Below are 21135 nucleotides of genomic sequence, written 5' to 3'. Positions count from 1 at the left end.
AAGAGCATCATGGCATCCTACTCCTTCAGTCTTCATCCAAATAGCTGTTAGGGATTTTATTTATAAATAATCTTCCCTCATTTTGCTACAGTCTAACAAAATATAGCCAACATTGCTGTTCTGATTATCGAAGAAATACTTATTACACTTTGCTTGGTTTAGAACCGTGTTACATCAGTGTTGATGTATTTTTAAGATGTTGTTGGAAACTACTCAGATGCAGTCTTGACTGTCACGATGAGTAATTTTCCCTGATTCATAAATTTAAAGGGCCATTACACCTCCTGTATTTTTAATCCAGACTCTCTCAGACTGGTATAAAGTGGTATAACTAAGGAAAAAAAAAAAAAAAAGGCTTTGAAGGTCACCGTGCGGTCCATCTTCTGCTGGTGCGCTGAGGCGCTCGACAGCAGGTGGGATTCTGTCCGGTCCAGCTGTACAGGCACAAAGACTCGGTGCGACATGGCTTACAGTCCGCAACTCAAATCAGTGCCGCGTCGCTCTCTTTTCAACCCGAACATCTGAATTCTCGTTTCTTGAGTTAACTCTTGTTCGTATTTCCCCTCCAAGGTGGGCTTAACTTCGGGAAACGCACCGACAGGGACCGTGGTCTTCTTTGAGAAGTTTAAGCTTTTCTGAATGAAAAGTTTATTTTGTTGCAACAAATGTCCTTGAGCTTGTGAAGATCTCGTAGCTCGAAAATAAAATAAATCGGAGGGAGCAGCTGCTGAATACCACACAACACAGCCCCGGGAGGCGCGGAGCACCGCGCTGGATGGGGAGGCAGAAAAGCAGGAGGAGTGGGATGAGCCGGGAGCTGCTGCCGGCCACAGGTCCCCACTCCGGACGCCCCAGGGAAGGGCGGAGCGGCACCCGGCGCGCAATCCCTGGGCTCGGAGCTAGCCCGGGGCGGGGAGACCCCTCGGACACGTTATAAGTTTTGGGGGGGGTGGCGGCGGGAACGCTCCGCTGGCGCGGAGGCAGAGCCCCACGGCAGCACCTACCCCACGGCCCGCCAGGCACCTCCCCGTTCTCCCGGACCGACACCAGGCCGAGCCCCCCTCCTTCCCTGCCGCGCCTCACGCCCCGCCGCCGGCGTCGCCCGGTGTCTATTAACCGCTGCCGCCGGCGGGGAGCTGCGCTGCCGGGAAGATGGCGAGCCGCAGCCTCCGCCTGCTGCTCATCGGTTACTTGGGGGTCCTGAGCTGTAAGTGGCCGCGTCCCTTCCCCGCGGGGCGGGTGCGGGGGCTACCGCGTACCGCTCCCTCTGGGAGCGCCCCGGCCGCTGGACTCCCTGGCCGCGGGGGAACGGACCCCCAAAGTGGCCGAAGTGTCTCGGGAGGATGAGGGGGGGGCTCGGCCTGAGGGTGCCCAGTCCCTTCCCCGGCCGCCGCCCGGGCCCTGCCCTGCCGCGCCCCGCCGGGAGCCGCTCCTGCGGCACCACTGCCCGCCCAGAGGAGCCGCGCGGCAGGGAGAAGAGAAGCAGGGAGAAGAGAAGCAGGAGGTCATTTCTTCTTCCTCGCCCCCGGAGCGAGAGGAGCCAAGTGGCGTTTCCAACAGCAAAATAGGAGTGAGAGAGTCCTTCGCGGCAGGCGGGGGACGACGCGGTGATTGTTTCCATGTGTCTGTTGCTCTCGCACAGATGTAACCTGTTTTAAGCCGGGCCTGTTTCAGGGCAAGCCAGTGGCTTTCTGCAGTGGTGCGAACTTTAGGATGCGGGCTGCGTAGTTTGCTTTTCTGATGGCCTTTACGAGATGGATGAGCGAGTGACGGGAGCGTGTGTTCTGTTGCCAGCGCTGGATGCTGCAAGCTCCAGAACAGCTTTGTGTTTCCAGTGTTTTTATGATCCTATTGTCTAACTCCTTAAAAGCACAACGGGAAGATGGGGGGGGGGGGAGCAGGCATGGTAAGTTAAGTTGGCAAAAGCTGCCCTGCCCGGAAAGCGCATGGAAATAATTGAAAACCAGATCACATACCTGTGAAGAAGCAGTGGATTAATACACAGCATTCACAGTGCCAGTTGTGTGATAAGGCTGTCACTTCCAGATCCCATCTTGCTGTGTTCCTGTTTTATGCTGCTTTTATTTTGCTGGTATTTTGGGGAAAGAGGCTGCATGTGGAAACAGTGCTTTGTACAGAGTTTGGTAGCACAGTCTGACAATGAAGTGACCAACTGGGACTAGCCTGGGATGGGTTTTCAATGCGTTGTGAGTGGGGGGCATCCACGATGATGGGACTGGGTGTGTTTTGTAGGTTACCTTTCATTCCTCCTCACAGAAGGCTGTGTGCGCGGAAAGTCCTTTTTTACCAAGGAGGAATGGGTTCAGTTGAGGAGAGGCTTGAAATGGTCTATGTCTGTGCATCAAATGATGCATTTGGTGGAGGGTTTTCCTCACCGCCACCATTCTTTGCTTCTAAGATACCTTATGGAAAATTTGGGATGTTAGATGAGCAGCTAGCACAGACTTTCTCTTCCATATACTAATATACAAATAATAATTGTTTCAGGGTCTTCAGGCAGCTCAGCCTTGTGGTTAGTTGTGCTTGCTGGCAGTGCTGGCTTTGACCAGTGAGGAAATGATACAGAGGGTGGTTTGGAAGCAGTGCAGTGGATCAAAGTGCCTGCATTGTTGTCACGCTTGCCTCCTTTTTTTCTGTTGTGTTTTTTTTTTTTTCCTCTTCCTGTCCCAATGCCCAAGAAGAACCAGGTGGGGAGAAAGTTTACCAGCAAGGCACCGATAAGAAGTCATTACATGGAGAAAGTGACTGTAGTTGGTTGTGCAAATGCTGCTTGTTTGTGTGAGCCAGGGGAAATCCAGGCAATCAGGAGTCTGCTGCTGCTCTTCCTGTGGCTCAAGTATGTTCACAAGAACAATAAAACTAATACTGATATCCAAGTCAGTTGTGGTGCTTGGATGGTTCTTAACATGGGGCTCGCGTGCCCTGGAGATGAAGGGGAATGAGCAGAAACTAATGAAAAAGAGAAAGCAGTGGTTGGTACATGGACTGTGTGAGCACTATGTTGTGGAGCAGACGTAGAGAACTTGCTTGGTAGCTCAGCTGCAGAGTTAAGACTGTGTAAATTGCTCATAGGATGTCAGCATAGCCGCAAACAGTACTAAGATCAGGTTTGGATTACTTTTCAGTGAGAACCTAATAAGAAATATTAACAACAAACAGAAACAGTGATTTCTGAGAAAAATTTTTTTTTTTTACTTAAATTTAGGGAAAAATAAGGGAGTTAGAGGTGTTCAATAATGTTCTCTGTCACTATGAGCTCCTGAAACTGATGCTATCTGGGAAGTTTTAAATGGTGCCACAAAGTAGCACTTTGTAAGATCTGTTGGCCAGATGCTTACAAAATATACAGAAATGATTGTTGTTAATTATCATGGCTATTGTGGATGAGATAGTACGTACAGATGAAGTGGCCTTTTGGGAAAGTTTCTAGGTGTGATTTTTTTTTTTTTTTTTTTTCCTGCATTAGTTTACGTTAAAAGTTAATCTGGTGATGCTGCACCAGATTATGCAGAGACACGGATATGTCTGTGTGCGGACAATGCAGAGGCGATAAATAGTAGTCTTACATAAATATTTAATGGAGCTCACTGGGATAGTTTGAGCAATAAATAAAGTAAAGGTTTGTTTCTGGCTCTAAAGCAAACACTCCTCCTTGCTCAGGAATCTTTCAGCTAGATGCAGAGGTTTTAGACCAAAAAAAGCCTTTTGTGTTTCTTCCCCACCCCCAACAAGAAATCATAAAGCATGACTGCACTGGCTGTAGGAATGACAGTGGAAGCCTTTAAACTGTGCTTTCCTGATTGCCTGTGCTGTGCAACTGATGTACTCAAAATTTAGATTGACACCCCCCAGTCTTCTGTTAAACCCTGTTTGCTGAATTAATTTAGTTGTTGACCAGCCAGTGAAAGAGGTGATCCTGCCCCTCTGCTCTGCTCTCATGAAACCCCACCTTCAGTGCTGCATTCAGCTCTGGGGCCCACAACATGAGAGGGATGTGGACCTCGTTGAGCGAGTCCAGAGGAGGCCACAAAGATGATGTGAGGGCTGGAGCACCTCTCCTATGAATACAGGCTGAGAGAATGGGGTTATTCAGCCTGGACAAGAGAAGGCTCCAGGGAGACCTTATAGCAGCCTTCCAGTAAAGGGGCCTACAGGAAATCTTGAGAGGGACTTTTTACGAGGAAGATAAAAAGTTATGAGGAAGGGTGAATGGTTTTAAACTGGAAGAGGGTAATAGCTTTAAACTACATTTAGGTTAGATATTGGAAAAAAAAATCTTCATTATGAGGGTGGTGAGGCACCAGCACAGGTTGCCCAGAAAATCTGTGGCTGCCCCATCAACGGAAGTGTTCAGGGCCAGGCTGGATGGGGCTTGGAGCAACCTGGTCTAGTGGAAGGTGTCCCTTCCCATGGCAGGGGGTTGGAGCTTTAAGGTCCTGTCCAACTCAAATAATTCCATGATTCTATGACTTACTCTAATTTCTAAATCAGAGTACATATTCAGGTGAGATGCTATTTCTTAAATTTGTAAGACTGCATACTTCTTTAGTAATATCTGTACATTGTAATAATAAAACCAGACTACCTATTGTTTGGAGAGGGAGTGGGGAGTAGATACATAAAAGAAAGGTTCCTTCTCTTTCTGTTTTATTTGAGGAACAGTACTTCTTTGCTGTAGACTTGTGGTTGTCTACAAGCCTGCACAGACTCTTAGACACCATAACATGTGCTGTCAGATGAAAGTGAGCTTCTTAAATACAAACAAAAAAAATGAAAATGAACTATATCAAAGCAAAGCTGGTTTCTAATGTTCAGCCTGACTTTGTTGGTGGTGTTGTTTAGGACTGTGGTGACTGCACAAGATACCCAAATGCTTCTGAACGCATAAAAATTGAGGACTTGTTTGGAAGACCTTCCTGTCTTAAAAAGGGAGACATGCTCCTCTCTTTAGCTGATGTTATAACCTTCACCATTTCACCCTCTTGGTTAGATCCTCAGGGCTCAGAAGAAACTTTGACTGTGAGTTATTGGCATGTCTCTTGGAAACCATGGCTGTTGCTGCATTTGAGCAAATTATGCTATTTCCTTTAAACCTAGGCATGCTGCTTGAAAGGGGCTGTCTAATTTTGAGGCCTCAGCCAGAAGCATTGCTGTTCTGTGGTGAGGGCTTTGTCTTTTTCCTTTCTGTCTAGCAGAGAGGAGCCAGAGAGAGCTGGTCCCTGTCTGGCGTTGCAGTATTCTTAGGAGGCTGTGAGACAAGTAACCTGAACTATTTGATGTGCAAATATAAAAGTGAGTGTGACTGTCTTCCCTTACTGCATGCAAGAGACAGGAAATGTACCTGGAAATGTCACATTCAGACAACGGCAATTTCTCTTCCACTTAAGGTGGATGTGTATAAGTGGAGACCTTGCTTTTGCTGCCCCTCAGTCTCCGAGGTCCTCTTTTCTTAGCTTTAACATTGCAACAATTCTTTGTTCATGTCACAGGACATATATTTCTGGTAATTGCAAATAACATAGGGCGTCTGGCATTAATAATGAGAGGTAAAGCTACACTGTGATTAGCAGACCTAATTGAGCCTGGATAAAGTCTTCTCACTGTCTATTTAACTGAATTACACAAAGATATTTTTACGATTGTTTCCTGTATTATCATATTTCCTACTGCATACTGTTTTGGCAGCAACACAGTATCTGCCAGTTTCTGCTGAAGAAACTGGCTGGGGACATCACAAATTATTAGGTAAGAATTATTAGGTGTAACTTTGACTTCACCTTTGCTCTTTAGCTGACAGACTTGACAAAGCATGTGGGATCATCTTTTGTGACCCAAAGTTGCCAAACTTGTCTCCATCCACTGACCCCAAATATTACTGGGGGGGGGGGGGGGGGAATGTGTGCAGACCTGTTTTTAAAGAAGTGAGCTAAAACTGTTAGAGAAGGCTTTGGCCCTTCCTGAAAGGGTGCTGTAACTGCTTTAGGTTTTTCTCAGGTGCTGGTAGTCACATCTTAAGCATGGAAGAATGACCTTGTACAACTGACACTATAAAAACAAATAAATCCAGTTTTCTCATTATTTCACATGAGTGAATAATAGTGGTACTTCTTCACTGAAGACTGACAGTGACGTGTGTATCTTCTACGGTACCAGTAAGTAACCAGCAATCCCTTCTGGTTGGGGAGCTGGTGGGGGACAGGTTTGGGGTTGTCTTTTTGTGTGGGGTTGTGCTTTTGGAGGGGCGCAAACAATTAATGATTTAGTTCTGAAACTGGGATTTAAAAGTTTACAGATTGCATGACCTACTTAGAGGCCATCAGCACTCAAAATGCCATCTTTCTGTTGGAGCACTTCTGAAGACAGTCTGTTCGTCATCGGTTCCCTGCAGCTGGCGATCCCTTTTAGGAATACTTTTCTCAAAGTAAGGCTTAGTGTTGTACTTTTTCTTAGCAATGCTAGAGGTGATTCCAGGATAAATGCTTACATAAAGGAAGATTATTAAGAGATGTTCACACAGCCAGAAATGTCCACATCATGATATAAATATCTTGTGCTTCAATTGTTTTGATATACAAGGTAGACATTTGTATTTGTCATTGTAGACTATTTGCCAGGGCCATATGGAATGGCTAAATTAAGGTTCCCTTGAGGTTATACAATGATCCCAGATGAAAAAAAATTGCATAAAATGCTGTCCCAGTGTATGTATACAATGAATGATCATATTGCTTTTTTTTCTTGTTTGGCTGGTTGAGGTTTTTTTTTCTCCACTGTGATAACTTTGTGGCACTATTTCATATAGGTGGCAAAATAGGTAGCTTACGAGTTTACTTTCTAGTTTACTGGCTAAATTACAATGGGGTGAGCACTTTAATGGAACATGGAAACCGAGGGAAATGTTATGTAGAAGCTGAAAGGCAATTAATTTACCAGTAATTAATTGTATTTTGGTTATATCCCCCACTCCCCCTCCAATTTTGTAAAGATAGCTTTATTTCAGTTTACTTTCTGGTGTGCTTTTTGCCATCTGGAGTAGTTTTCAAAGAGCTAACAGTTTTAGTAAAACATTTCTACAGAAAAAGTCCATCTCATCTTCCTCAAAGCGCTGTATGTGCTTGTGCTGTAATTCCACTGCAGGAAGCTTAAAGCAAATATTATGGTGTCGTGTTATCATGACAAATTATTTGTTTTGTTCATCTAAACACTGGGGTGTTTTAGGGGAATGAATATGTATTTCAAAGAATGAGACAGCAAATAAGGCTGGAGGAGCATTTGGATGATTGCCAGTGCTCACCTGTGTTTTCAAAGCCACTTTTTTCCAGAGGGCACCAATGAGTTATGTCACCTCTGTGCTCACAGTATATCATTGAGCATGCAAGTGCTTATAAAAAATTTCTTAAACCAGGCAGAAGGTGATCTTGGCAGCTGAACATCTGGTCTGTTCACTTGTCAGTTTCTGACATACACTGGGAGGTGAAGGAGCTTTTGGAGAAGGAAGAAGAGGAAAATAGTCATTCTTGAACAACAGCATGCAATACAATAGTGCTAGTTGAACAACTTGTAAGTCTGTAGCCCCTCCTGGTTAATAGGAATTAAAGCAGGCATCCAGTTTCTCTCAAGGATTATTAGCAGAGAAAAACATGATAGAAAAATCTGGTAATGAGCCTTTTTGAATGCAAACTTTTTACAAGCTCAAAACTTAGCAATTTCCAGTAAGAGTTGGGAAGATGAAACTTGCATTGAAATAGCTACAGCTTGATCCTAGCTGTTTAAAAACAGCCATGTTTTTAAACATGTGAGACATGGTAAGAATTGATCTGGAAAGAACAGACACTACAGGTGTGAAGTTTTATAGCTTTACATAGGTTTTGTTTGGATTAACTTCTTAACTTCTTGAGAGCATGTTCAACCCTTAATTTCTCAAACCAGTCCAAACCACTGAATCAGACTCAAACAGAAACAAAGCATTATCTGAATAGAAAGTGATATGGTTGTTTTGATACCAGATAATGTTAACAATAGAGGCTATATTTGCCATTCACAGACTGTTAGCGTAGTACTTGGAAATAATGATGGAACATGCATTCTTGAGGAGTGACTTTTGGTCAAATTAATATAATAAAGAAACCATAATGATTGATTATTGTATCTCAGTCTGCAGAAAGTGCCCAGTAGGAATCGAGAGTAGTTCCTGGGGCTAGTATGCTAAGAATTTGTGTATGTTGGCTAGAGCTGAAGTAGAGTTGGAGAAGTGCTTGGACTTGGAATACTTGTAAATGTATGGAAGAATTATATGCAGAAAACCAAAGTTTGAATACATATTGTGTGAGTTAGACAGCAGTTTGCCACCTAAACATACAGATAGTACTTACTGCAGGGAGGCCCCGGTTCATAACTGAAGCCTTCTAGTAGCTGTACTGGCAAAAAATAGTAAAAGCACATCATCCGGAATGATATCTGTAGCATGTGTAGGTGTGTTTTCTGAGTGTTGTGGCCAGCTTTTGTGTTCCAGCGCCCTTTCTGTTTCTACAAAATGGTCTTAAAAAGGAAATTCTTGGCCCTGGGACTACTGGGCCACCTAAATGGGTTTTCTGCCCCTTCTCCAGTCTTTGAGCTAGTCAGCAACAAAGGCGAGAAATTCTGCCTTGAACTCCTGGCTTGCTGTTTGTGGCTCTTGATCTATGTATGCTTGTACCAACTGACTGGGATTCTGGGGAGTGTGATAGGGCTTTGCAGCTTTGACACAGTGGTGGTGAGCACTTCTGAAACTGGGATTCAAGTAGGCTGTCCCATGTTGTTAATAATGAAGGGCTGTCCTTCTTTATTTGGGGAGGCTGCCTAAATACAGAAGAATCTGAGAAGGCACAGAGGCTAGGGAAAAGAAGCAACAGACAGCTTTGGCGTGCCAAGACCCATGGAGGGCTGCTGGCTGGGACCCCAAGCAGTTTTGGCTTGAGGCACTGCTCAGTGGCATCAGCCAGGGTGCTCCGAGCTGCAGTTTTCATGCTACAGAGCTCTATTGGGTCTGATTGACTGGTGTTAATGTGTTAAGCTTGCTCCAGAGCGTGAACACTTAAAATTTAGATTGGGGTAAAGTCAGGCCCTGCTGAGAATAAAACATTTAGCTGACTCATGCTGTATGAAAGGTATGTGTATTATCAAGTTAACTCTTAATGTGTACAGTTTAATTCTAAACAGAAATATATACTTTTTATATGTGACATGAGTGAAGACTCTTTAAATGCTGCTCCTGCTGAATTAAACAAATTTTAATGTGATGTCTTGCCAATTAAGATGTTATATGTCAAGATTTGGAAAAGGGTATACATTTTAATAATTCCTAACAGAGAAAAGCATATATTTTGTTGCTCAAGACTTACATTATAACTACATTATAAGACTTACATTATAACTAATCAGTAACTTACGCTGCATGCACTAAAATCAGCTTGTTTCAGATGTTTGCAACTCATAAATGTAGAAATAATTAAATAGAGGATGATTATATCTAAAAACAAAATAGCAGTAGAATTTCAAAGAAAGACATCACTGGTATCTGTTTAGCACTGTTCCTAAACAAAAATATATGATAAATATTGCTAGGTTCAGTTCTTTTGTTGTGTGTTAATGCTGGCTGGGGTTTCTTTGTGTCCCTATTCACCCTGCCTGCCCTTTTTTTAAAGAATAAACAAGTATTGCAGGGTTCTCCTTAAAAGATGGGGAAAGGGTGTGTCTCTTTCCCTCTTTCCCTCTTTCCCTCTTTCCCTCTTTCCCTCTTTCCCTCTTTCCCTCTTTCCCTCTTTCCCTCTTTCCCTCTTTCCCTCTTTCCCTCTTTCCCTCTTTCCCTCTTTCCCTCTTTCCCTCTTTCCCTCTTTCCCTCTTTCCCTCTTTCCCTCTTTCCCTCTTTCCCTCTTTCCCTCTTTCCCTCTTTCCCTCTTTCCCTCTTTCCCTCTTTCCCTCTTTCCCTCTTTCCCTCTTTCCCTCTTTCCCTCTTTCCCTCTTTCCCTCTTTCCCTCTTTCCCTCTTTCCCTCTTTCCCTCTTTCCCTCTTTCCCTCTTTCCCTCTTTCCCTCTCCCTCCTCTAATGTCCACATGAAGTCCAATTAAAAGATCATTAATAGCCATGCATAGGTGTTGGAAGAGTTTGTGCAGGAAAGATGTTTATCCTCTAAGAAGATTTAGTAGCTTTCCATTTGAATTTCAGTAAATATTTTTATGTGAAAGGTAAATGTTTTGGACCTCATAGCAGCCTTCCAGTATCTGAAGGGGGCCTATAATGATGCTGGGGAGGGACTCTTCATTAGGGACTATAGTGATAGGACAAGGGGTAACGGGTTAAAACAGGGGAAGTTTAGATTGGATATAAGGAGGAAGTTCTTTACTGTAAGGGTGGTGAGGCACTGGAGTGGGTTGTTCAGGTAATCTGTCCCTGGCAGTGTTCAAGGCCAGGTTGAACAGAGCCTTAGGTGGCAGGGGTGTTGGAACTTGATGATATTAAGGTTCTTTCCAACCCGAACTATTCTATGATTTAGTCAGTATTTGAGTATTCTTTGTCTCTTGCAATGAATGCTGCTGATGTCTTCTGTTCAGAAGCACAATGGTCCTCCCTGGTGTAACATAATTCACGGGTACACAGTAATGTCATAACCACTTGAAAGGATCCTGAGAGGAAAATCAGTATCTCAGCATTGCAGTACAGCATCAGAAAATGTAAGAGAGAGGAAGTATCTATATAACAATCTACTAAACCCAAAAGACTGTTTTACACTGTGCTTTGGAAAGCTGGTAATAAGTATTTAGAATCAGACTAGCATTTGATTAAACTGAACGCAACTGGTTTTGACTTCACTGAACCATTTTTTTAATCCTTTCTGGATTTCTTAACCACTCATAGCTCTGATGCTGGCTTTGTAGCAAAAAGGCTCACAGCAAGAGCCTCAGCCCTACAACAACAGTGGGAATAAATATGTGAACATGCCCAGATCATCATCTTACTAAAATGTATTGTTCTGTAAATCCAGAGATGAACTCTAGAGACCTTATTGTGTGTTTGTGTTCCATGTGATTACGCCAGTGTGTGTCTGCCTGTGTAATCTGTTTGCCAGTGTAGTCCTTGGCCTGTTCTTCGAATATCTTTCTCAAAAAGAGATCCTTAAATGGAAGTTAGCTGACCTAAGTTGAAGGAGCACAAGCACCTTCACAGTGGCATTTTTTAGTCTTATTTTTAAAGGAAAATTCAGTTTATGCAGTAATAGTTTCTAGAGCATCAGTATCTCATGAACAGTCGGTTATAAAGGGAATATGTGCAGAAGTAGACAAAGTAGATGGCAAACAGTAGTTTAAACCAGCATGTATGCCTATCTGGGAGTCATTGTTTCATGAAACGTACAGTCTATTGACTGTAGTAAGTATTCTAGAAGTGTAACGTGGGCTTTGATGATATATCTTGTGTGTGCTCTACATTCCAGATTTAACTGTTTAACCACTTGGATTCTGGAGGATGTCAGATATAGCCATTTTAACCACCAGACTTTTAAGCACTAAGTTGTGGTTCAGAAGGTGGAGACTGAGGGCGCTGAATCCTTAACCGCTTATGGTTTATTCTAAAAAAAACCAACAAATAAACAATTCTAATGGGGATCTTGCAATTAAATTCTTTTTAAAACCAACTGTACATGTTCCTGGTACTACTTCTGTCTCTGACCTGATTGACTCATTCTGACAAGATTATTTGTTTTCCATACAACTCATTCTGTCTCCTGAATTATTTTTTGTTTTACAGCATTACAGAATTGCTGACATCTCTTCTTGTTTCATTTTTGCAACAGTGAAACAGCTGCTACTTTCTTAGTTTAAGCACCTGCAGACAAGTTCATCAAATCTTATTACACGAAGCAGAAAACCAGTGAATTGTGAATGTTAGCTCCCATACTGAGATTTCCCTTCTTCTGACGCAAAGCAGCAGTGTGTTTCATTACTGAACCTTACCCAAATATTCTCAAGGATGTGGCTTCTAACACATCTCTCCTGTTGAAAAGCTGTAGTGATTGCCAAGTTACCATTTATGCTGGATTTAAAAATAAATAAAGCACAGAGTTACTCTATGTTTATTCCTGTTTCCTGTGTAACTTTTCAGTGTTGTTAGTCTCATGTTTTCTAATCTGACTACCCATATGTTATTTTGCTTGTGTAGCTTTTAATGGGATAAAGACTATAGTGGTTTGTTGGTCTGGGGGCCTTTTTTGGTGGGTTTTCTGCGGTTTTTGTTTGTTGATTGGTTTTCTTGTTTTTTTTGTCCCCTTCATCCCTCTAGAGGAAAACTTGGCATCTATTATACTGACCTATTGTTCTTACCTCTACCTTCCGGAGGATTTCTTCTAATTACCCTTCTCCTTTAAGCATGCCAGACATCATCTGTTCTAGGTCCTCTTGCTATGTATCAGCCCTGATTGAATTGAAGGAGTGACTTCAGTCTTGTTCAAATGTGCTAGAAGGTGCTTCTATAAAACTTGATATTAAAGGACTAACTTATCTATTAAAGGCCTGTAGAATTAAGGCTAAAGATATGCATTTGTACTGTAAACTGCAATGTTGATTAAAAGTAATAGTCATCAACATTACTGTTAACTGCTTCTGGCAAGAAGAGACTATTGAGTAAACTTGTCAGTGTAAGAGATCATGTGTGAATGAAAATGGGATGAGCTAATTTGGCAATTGTGTTTGGATTATTAGGAAAGATTCACCAAATTCTTTTGGCCAGGAGAGAAGTGGGCATCATGTTTTCATCTCGTATTAGCAAATAATCTGGTCTGTATTCTGGAGCAAAAAAGTTAGAAAGCTAACTTTAGTGCTGCTTATCACTCATAGGATGCAGTCCTAAAATTCAAGGTTTGAGTGAAATTTGCTCAAGTGAAAACATCTCCTCGGTAACCCCCAATTCACAAAGCATTGCACAAAGCTTTTGCTGAATATTTGTATTTAAAGAGAATCCTACTGGTTTTGGAAAGACTGACTTTTTTTCATGGACATGCTAGCTAGAATGAAGTCACAGTATGTCCCACAGGCAGCAAAAATTGAATGGAGAAAGCCTGTGAAAAGCCCTTTTTTAAAAAACTCAATTTCTTACATCCTTTGAATATTAGTATAGAAGTATATTCTAGGTCAACATCTTGAGAGAGGACTTCTGAGGTTTTTTAAAATTCATGTATTTCAGAGGTATCACCCCCTTCAGTAGGGGACATAAGGTGAAAATAGCTTTGATTATTACGCTGCTGAAAATGAGACATTTGTGTGCAGCTGGTCAAATTACCTGTCTTACCTGCTACTTAGGATCTGTTTGCCATGCACAGTTAGCTACTCCTATACCTTTAGAAACCAGAATTTAATACATACTCATACATATCCTCTGCAGTGAAAGTGCTTTGTAAAATGCTTAGATTTATCAAACAGGATTGAGAACACCTACTCGGGGAAAACTGCTATGAACTTGAGAAGGGACTGAGGATGCACAGGCAATTGGGTTCCAGCTTAAATGAGTAAGACTAACAATGGGAAGAGACATTCCTTCACTATAACAATGTAGTTACTTAGAGCATTTTAAAACTGTAGCATCTTGATGTTCTTCCTAGCATCTGGAAACATGATCCTGCAGTGAATGAATGACTTCACTGCTTCTGAATGAGCAGGGACTCCAGTTTCATATGGTGCTTACTGGAACTGTGACTAATGCTGGTTGACACAGTAGGCAAGTAAACTAAATTTGTTTTCAGGGGATTTTTTTATAAGTAATGTGTATATCTGTAGGTTTAAAAATGACATGAGTCAAATTGATTGGCAGTTACAGCAAAAGTCACTTATAAATTATAGGAGATTTCAGAGATCTTTATCTTGAATGTTTGCGGGGGTTTTGGGGTGTGTGTCATGTTTCTTCTAGTTTCCCAATTCTCTGTGTTTCAGGACTGATTTTACAGTTGATATAAATCAGTCTAGTACTATTGCCTGTTGTTCAGGGGAACATGACAGTTTGCACTGGGTACCTAGCATTGTTTTGTAAATCTAATAGTTCTACAATTTCCCTAGGTGTTTGCACAGGCCAGTGTTTTGCTGAATTGTTACACCTAATAGTGCAACTGGAAATCTGTTCAGATCACTGCTGCAGTGTGTGGTATGAGGTGGGCAGGACAGCAGTGGCAAGGGACTTCTACTCCTGTAGCCTATTCTTTTGGTCTTTGGAGACATGATGGTACTAGACATCATCATCCTGATGTTCTTAAAATAAGCTGCAGCTGAAGCAGCTATAGGCTTGCACTGTCCCTGCAAGCTGTTTGCAGCCACTGATGAGTTGCTGTGGAAACTTATGTTGGGCATGACTGGGAGAGGGCTGGAAAATGGGCTTTTTTGTGAGAGCCCGACTAGTTTAAAACCCCATCCCCCATTTTCAGAAGCTCCCTCTGAATTGCCATGGAGACAAGAAGAGTAGCAGAGGTTTGAGTCTTGTAAAACTGCAATCTATAAATATTTATTTGGTTAATGGCATATGCTTTCTGGATTGTCTCTCTGTTGGAATAAACTTCATGCTACATTGAACCTCTGCAAGCTGTGAATTCAAACCATTCCCCTCTTCTGTGCAACTAGAAAAAGAGAAAGCAAAAATTGAATTTTAAAATTTTATAATTAATTATATATATGTTCTCCCTCCCTCCCTGACTTTCCCACACCATCTCATATAGTAATCTTTCAGTGTTGGGACTGCTGAAAGCACTTAGGAGGCTGTTCAGTTTATGGGGAATTGTTGTGCTTTGAGTTCAGTTCCTTTAGAAAGGCTGACCCAAATAAACTCTTCCATTCTTGTTTTGTGCCACTTAATTTTTATTCCCTACTTTCTCCTCTACAGGCTCTTCCAGGTTTGTGTTTCCAGGGCTGACTGTCCTTGGGGTTCTGCCCTGAAATAAATTATTAACATGATCTTAAACTCTTAGGACTACTACTGGTAACTTTAGATAATTGGCTCTGAAAACTTCAGTTTCTTATTACTTTCAAGATTATTTTCTTTCTGCTTTGCTTGAAAGTTAAAAATGAAGGCATCATCCACTGGTGTGCTGGCCCTCCAGATTGCACTAAACAGTACACACAAAGCAGAGGATTAACTCATTCTTAGGCTGGCATTGTAAATGAAAACCTCGTTGCTAGTCTGCTCTGTAGTTGAGGCATTTAACACAGAAACTTCTTTCCTTTGTGGGATTGCAAGCTCCTCAGATCATCTAATACCAGCTTTAAATACAGGTAAAAATCCTGCTTTTTCACTTTCTGGGTAAGCTTCTTTTTCCCCTGTTTAAAAACTCCTGGTGGGATGACAATGTAGTTCTGCATTCTGTTTCTCAAGTGTGTTCTGTTATGAAGACAGAGTTACTGAAGCAAATTAAACCCTCCTTTCTGTAACAGAAGAGTGTGAAGGACTGTTTTTACTTTTATGCTATATCTAAGTCAAATAGTACTCTTTTTTTGTATTAGGCTCTAGACTTCTGGACATGTAACAGGTACTAAATCCACACACAATTGTTGTTAGCTTTCCAGCCATGTTCAAATTCTTAGCCACCTTTTTTAAGTGGGAAAAGAGAGGGGAAAATAGTGCTACAGAGATTTTGCCCAGTTGCCAAGGAGTGTATGTTGCAGTAGACAAAAATTATTTGAACCTGAGCAGCTTGTTCATTTAAGCTCTACCATTTTAGTCCAAGTTTTGAGGGTTTTTGTTTGTTTTTCTGAAACAACTTAATACTTGTCAGGTTCCTCTGTCTGGAGGAACCACTGTAAAGTATGCTTTAGGGTGAACCTTGCTTTATCTCAATAGAGGTCTTGCAGGCAGGATACCTTAAAACTTGATTGCTTTCTTGCTTGAGTATCTGTAGATAATTCTTTTTTTCCTTTTAATTTAACTGCTTTTGCTCTTGAGATATTTTAATAAAAAAGAGAAAAGGTGAAGAGGGTATCTGCTGACTTCCCAGCAAAACTCTTATCTTTTATAGCTATATAAGACACTGTATGTCTTGGGTATCTAACTGACCTACTGTCTGGATGCTGGCCTTATCGGCTTCATATGTATAACTCCGCTCAGGAGAGCAAATGGAATGGAGGGTTACTCTGTTGCTCAGTGGCTCTGAGCCTGGGCTGGAAGGGGGAAAACGCCTTTGGGTTTTGGGGAAATGTTTTCGGTTTTGCTGGAGGTGAGGGGAAGGTGAGGGGTTTCGTGTGTGTCAGATAATCAGCTGTAGAGATGGAATTTTAATTCTGTAATAGCTGTTCTTCCAAAGGAGAAGCCAAACCAAATATTGGATTTGGCTTGTTTCTTCCCACTGCCCTGCTCTTTCCTTGCTCCAAAAACGTGGTCCATTTCTCCACAAATTGAAAAAATGTCAGGATTTAGGAGGGGGCTTGTATAATCAAAAGGGAGGGAAAGCTGACAGGTATCTGTGCATTCAAATTGTGGTTCATTACAAGGCTTTTAATGAGGTTGTTAATAAATCTTCTTATGGAAAAGGCACTGCCTACAACAAAGAAGTTAAGCTGTGCTACCCTACCAGCAAGCTTTTATTCCCTGTAGCCCTCTGTTCTTTGAACCTTCTGAATATCTAAAAGCCTGCTGCTTCTGCTGTATCTCTCATTCCGTAGAGTCAAGACCAAGATGCTGCATTTTGAGTACTGTCTAAGGAATACAATAATTAGCCACCCTCTGATGCTTGAAACACTACTAGCACAGATATATTAGAACTTACTTGTAGTGCGAGAAAACCAGCACTGCATCTGCTTGTATTGAGGAGCCATTTTCCTTATAGTTGTAAGGACTATAAAGTGAACTTTGTTAAAAGCAGTTTCTTCAAGCTGCTAGAAAAACTTCCCTTGCTTGCCACTGACATAGGGATAGCCCATGTGTGCATAGTGTAGGATCCCTAGGTTTTCTTCCTTGATCAAAAACATCTGCAAGGTCTATTTCCTAATTAGCCAGTAGGAGTGTTGAAAATCACGCCACGTATTTCACAGCATGTTAAGCTACTCTGAAGAGCTGTATGTGTGTGTTACCACCAGTCTGAGAGCTGCAGCAGCTCTGGGGTCTGAATGACTAGAACTTGCTGTGTTTTATTCTGGCAGCTTGCAAAGCACAAGAGAAGCACTGCTGACAGCTACCACCTAAGTGAAGGGGTGGCTAAGAAGCTCTTTAAGTTCCTTTTTTTGTTTTAGATCCCTTTAGCTGCTCAGCCAGAAAATGTGCCTTCTCTCAAGTTACTGTCCTTTATGTGATCACACCATGCTGATTAAAATACAAACTTGTTCTCCACATCTGGCCTTAGATGGGATGCTTATTCCCAGCCTGCAGACCCCCCCTTCAGTTTACTCCTTTGTTTTCTGTGGGTGAAGATATACAGGGCTGGGGGTTTTTGTGAATTGGATAAACTCTCTCCCAAGTAAATCCTGTTCTATAAATATTGTTTAAGATTCAAGAAATTAAGTAGCCCAAGATAACTGAAAGACTGAAGTTGAGCTTCTTAACTTTTTGCCCCCCCCCCCCCCATGTGGGATAACTTCTTCTAGCCCTTGTCCAAAATTTGTAGTCTTAATAACATATTCATGTTGTTTACTGAATGAAGCTGGATTTACTCCAGCTGTTTTAGGCTACATTTGGTGTTTAAATCACCAGTTTCAGAGATTGCTTAAGGACTCTGGCCAACACAGGAAAACCCTGCAGAGGCTGTGAATACTCCTGATCTCTCTCCAGTGTGTTTGCTGGATGTTAGCATTCACCAGGCAGAACTGGTGGAAGATGAAGTTTGCTTAGACACTGACTGCTGACAGCAGCATCGGTGTGAAGAGTGGTGGGTCTGAGCCCTGACTGTCTAAGTGTCTGAGTTATCATAGTCTAGCCTGCCAACACCACCAGGAGTGTGGTTGGTAGCCTTTCAGTTGGAGCAACTGCATCTTAGACTACCAAGAAAAAATCTGAGTTGTGTGATTGTGAGAAAACTCTGCTGTTTGAGTACCTCAGGATAGTAGTTACATAGCTGAGAAGCCTGCATCAGCATCTAGGCATGTTGCTGATGGCTTATCCTGAGGTGGTCACATGTCTGAAAGATGCTAACACCAAACAGATGTCTGCTTTCCTATTTCCTTTCAAGCATTTCAGAAAGAGAACTGGCTTCATTATTGCTTTATTCTTGGGACATCCAACTTCCTAAATCTACAGTATCCTCTGAAATCCTTTGTTAAGCTTTGCTATAGGCCACCTGCTATTTAGAACTTGGCAAAACAAATACTGCAAGCTGGCTTCTTCTCTTGTACTTATAACTTTGTTTTGATTCTGTTCTCATGTAATTTCCTCCAGGCAAACTATTTCCTTTGATTTGGTTTGACTAATACGCTTTTCCTTAATGATTCCTCCAGCTAGTAGTATCATTTTACAGCTGTGTGAGTGATTATCAAATGGAAAGTGTGTATTTCTGGGGTTTGCTTCTGAACAAATAAGGTTGCTGACACATCATAGGGGTTTCTTTTGGTCTGTATAAAAGTATATTATTAAAAAAAAAGTTCATTGGTACAGTAATATGTCATCGTTTCACTCTTGCTCTTTATATGGTGAACTGAAACCCAAAGTTTAAATCTTGGATTCAGAGTAGTTGGCAGAGACATTTCTCAAAATAACATTTTAAGGAAGAGATGCTGTAGCTTAAAGGAGCTCTTCCATCTTTCTGCTTGATCAGAACATACAATGGTTTTAATTTGGTCAGCTATCTGCGCCACCTTAAGTTACTGTTCTGGACTCTACTGCTTCTTGAAAAGGGTCATGTATATCTGTGGTTTGTGTGTGTGGGAAGGAGGGCTGTGTGAATGTTGAACTATTTTGCACTTACTGTGTTGCATAGTATATTCATATATTCTATAAATCCCTTGATGCAGGGGGAAATATGGAGACTTTGTGCAATTGCAAGCTCCCAGTACAAAGTACACAGGGTAATGTTGTGATAACTTCCATAGAGAGAAGCAAATACCATGGTCCTGCCCCAGAATTCATAAAACATATTTTATGTGGCTTCTAGCTCATGAATCCTTAAACCATGACAGTGAGCAGTGTGACATGTGTATTAGAGGAGGAGAAAAGTTTCCAGGCCCATGAAAAGGTAAATGTAATACAGTGGTGAACTGCATGTGTTTGAGATGTTTGTGCTCAGCCAGCAAAGGTTGATGAAAAGTAATTCATAAATTACTTTACGCACACGCTGGAGGCCTAGAAATGCTCTTACCTATTAGCTGCTCACAGAGCCTCAGAACAAAAGGCTTCTCCTCTTCATGAAGACATGAAAGAAGATGTTCTTTCAATTAGTAAACGTGATTTGTTATCTGCTGCCATATAGGATATGTGGTGGTGTTATTCTAGAAAAAACATGGTTTGGTAAAAGTCAAAAGCTAGTTTTTTTTTGTTTTTTTTTTCATAAATCTGAAAAGGGTTTAATAGGTAAAAAGCAAAATGACTTAATGACTTCAGGCTTTATTCTAGACAAAACCAAGGAGATGGGCTCTGAGTGGACATGCAGGACTAATGGTTACTTTGGGAGATGCTGGAGAAGTGGCTCCCCATCCTCTGGTTTCAATAGGGTGTGTGTTTGGGGTCATTTTGTGTATTTTCTTTATTTCTATTTCTAAAGTCCAACAGGAAAGTTTCCTTTCTTGATGGGGTGGAAAAAATTTCCAAGCACTATTTGTAATACAAATATTTTTTTTCTGTTTCAGTATTCTAAGGCTATATAAATGGCATTGCTGGAACTGTCTTCTTCACTTCCTATTTATTTTCATATCAAACTTACGTTGTAACTATTTTGAGGTATCACAAAGGTGATGATAATATTAAAACATATGAAGGACAGGAGAGTTGCACACTAATTTTGATCTTTTGATAATGTGCACATAGGAGAATTCACTTTACATTGCCAGGTGTGAAGCTGTATTCTCTCAGAAACAAGAGATGTTGGACATATATTTGGAAGGGGATGGTGAGATACTTAGCAAGTTGCAACTCTGAAGATTAATACAGGAATATGGGGTGTAGGTGCCCAGGGGCTGTCACGGGGCTGCAGAGGCCTCTGTGAGGAGCAGCTAGATCCAATGGACACACCGCAGGACACGGCTGAGTCCTGCAGCCATGATGGCAGCACCTGGGGAAGGAAGGGGAAAACCCTGCCTGGGTGTGAGGGGAAAAGTGTCAGAAACAGCCCTGAGAGCACCAAGGGGAGAGAAGGAGGATCATCTTCAGCCCGTGGAGAAACTATGGTGGAGCAGGTATTGCTCTGCAGCCTGTGGAGGACTGTGCTGGAGCAGATACGCACAGTGCATCCAATAGAGGGTCCCATGCTGGAGCAAGTGGATAGGGTTTGAAGGAACCTGAAGTGCATGGGGGATCCATCTTGGGGCAGGCTCCTGACAGTAACTGCAGCCCATGGAGAGAAGGGGAAAACTGCAGAGGAAGGAGCATCAGAGGAACTGTTACGGACTGACTACACAGCCCCTGCTGGTTTTAACTGGAAACAGAACTAATTTGTTTTCTCTGAGCTGAGTCCAGTTTGGGGTTGGTGGTAACTTCTAAGCCATCTCCTGTCTTCTTCTGAACCACGAACTTCTCAGTTTTTTCTCCCCTGAGGAGGGGGAGTGAGGAAGTGGCTGGGTGGGTGTGAAGCAGCTGGCCAAGGTCAACCCACCACACCAGATACAGTGAATGAGTCACTGAACTTTTGCTACAGTGCCAGGTACTCAAATACCTGTTCTGATTCTTTCTCCATGATTCAGAGGCAACGGCCATAGATACTGATAGAACTACAGTCTGTGGTTGGTTTCGTTTTGGTTTTTCTTGGATGAAGAATTCCCTCTGTAGTGCAGATTTGAACAATAAGGAATGATCTTAATTGAGAAGAAAACCATGATGGTGTGCAAGATCAGTACTGTTTAGTATCTTCACAAATGACAGGGACAGCGAGATCGAGTGTAGCCTCAGCAAGTTTGCAGATGACACCAAGCTGAGTGGTGCAGTTGACTTGCCTGGGGGACAGGATGCCATCCAGAGGGACCTGGACAAGTTTGA

The 21135-nt window shown here is 42.1% G+C and overlaps 1 protein-coding gene across 2 annotated transcripts in view; it reads left to right on the top strand.

Moving 5' to 3' along the window:
* Positions 1 to 1045: 1045 nt before the first annotated feature.
* The window catches only part of JAM2 (junctional adhesion molecule 2), a 33707-nt gene continuing 13617 nt past the window's right edge, over positions 1046 to 21135 (top strand). For both annotated transcript variants that reach the window (XM_061453757.1, XM_061453758.1), the window contains exon 1: positions 1046 to 1207. In XM_061453757.1, coding sequence (XP_061309741.1) covers positions 1153 to 1207 — 55 coding nt within the window. In that variant the 5' untranslated portion in view covers positions 1046 to 1152. The remainder of the gene's footprint in view (positions 1208 to 21135) is intronic.

Source organism: Pezoporus flaviventris, unplaced genomic scaffold (assembly GCF_033815535.1).
Source record: "Pezoporus flaviventris isolate CSIRO_AGI_PZ_B2104156 unplaced genomic scaffold, CSIRO_AGI_Pfla_v1 ptg000015l, whole genome shotgun sequence".
In the NCBI taxonomy this organism is placed as follows: domain Eukaryota; kingdom Metazoa; phylum Chordata; class Aves; order Psittaciformes; family Psittacidae; genus Pezoporus; species Pezoporus flaviventris.
The sequence above is the reverse complement of the archived record's forward strand: the minus strand, read 5'-3'. Positions and strand labels throughout refer to the sequence as shown.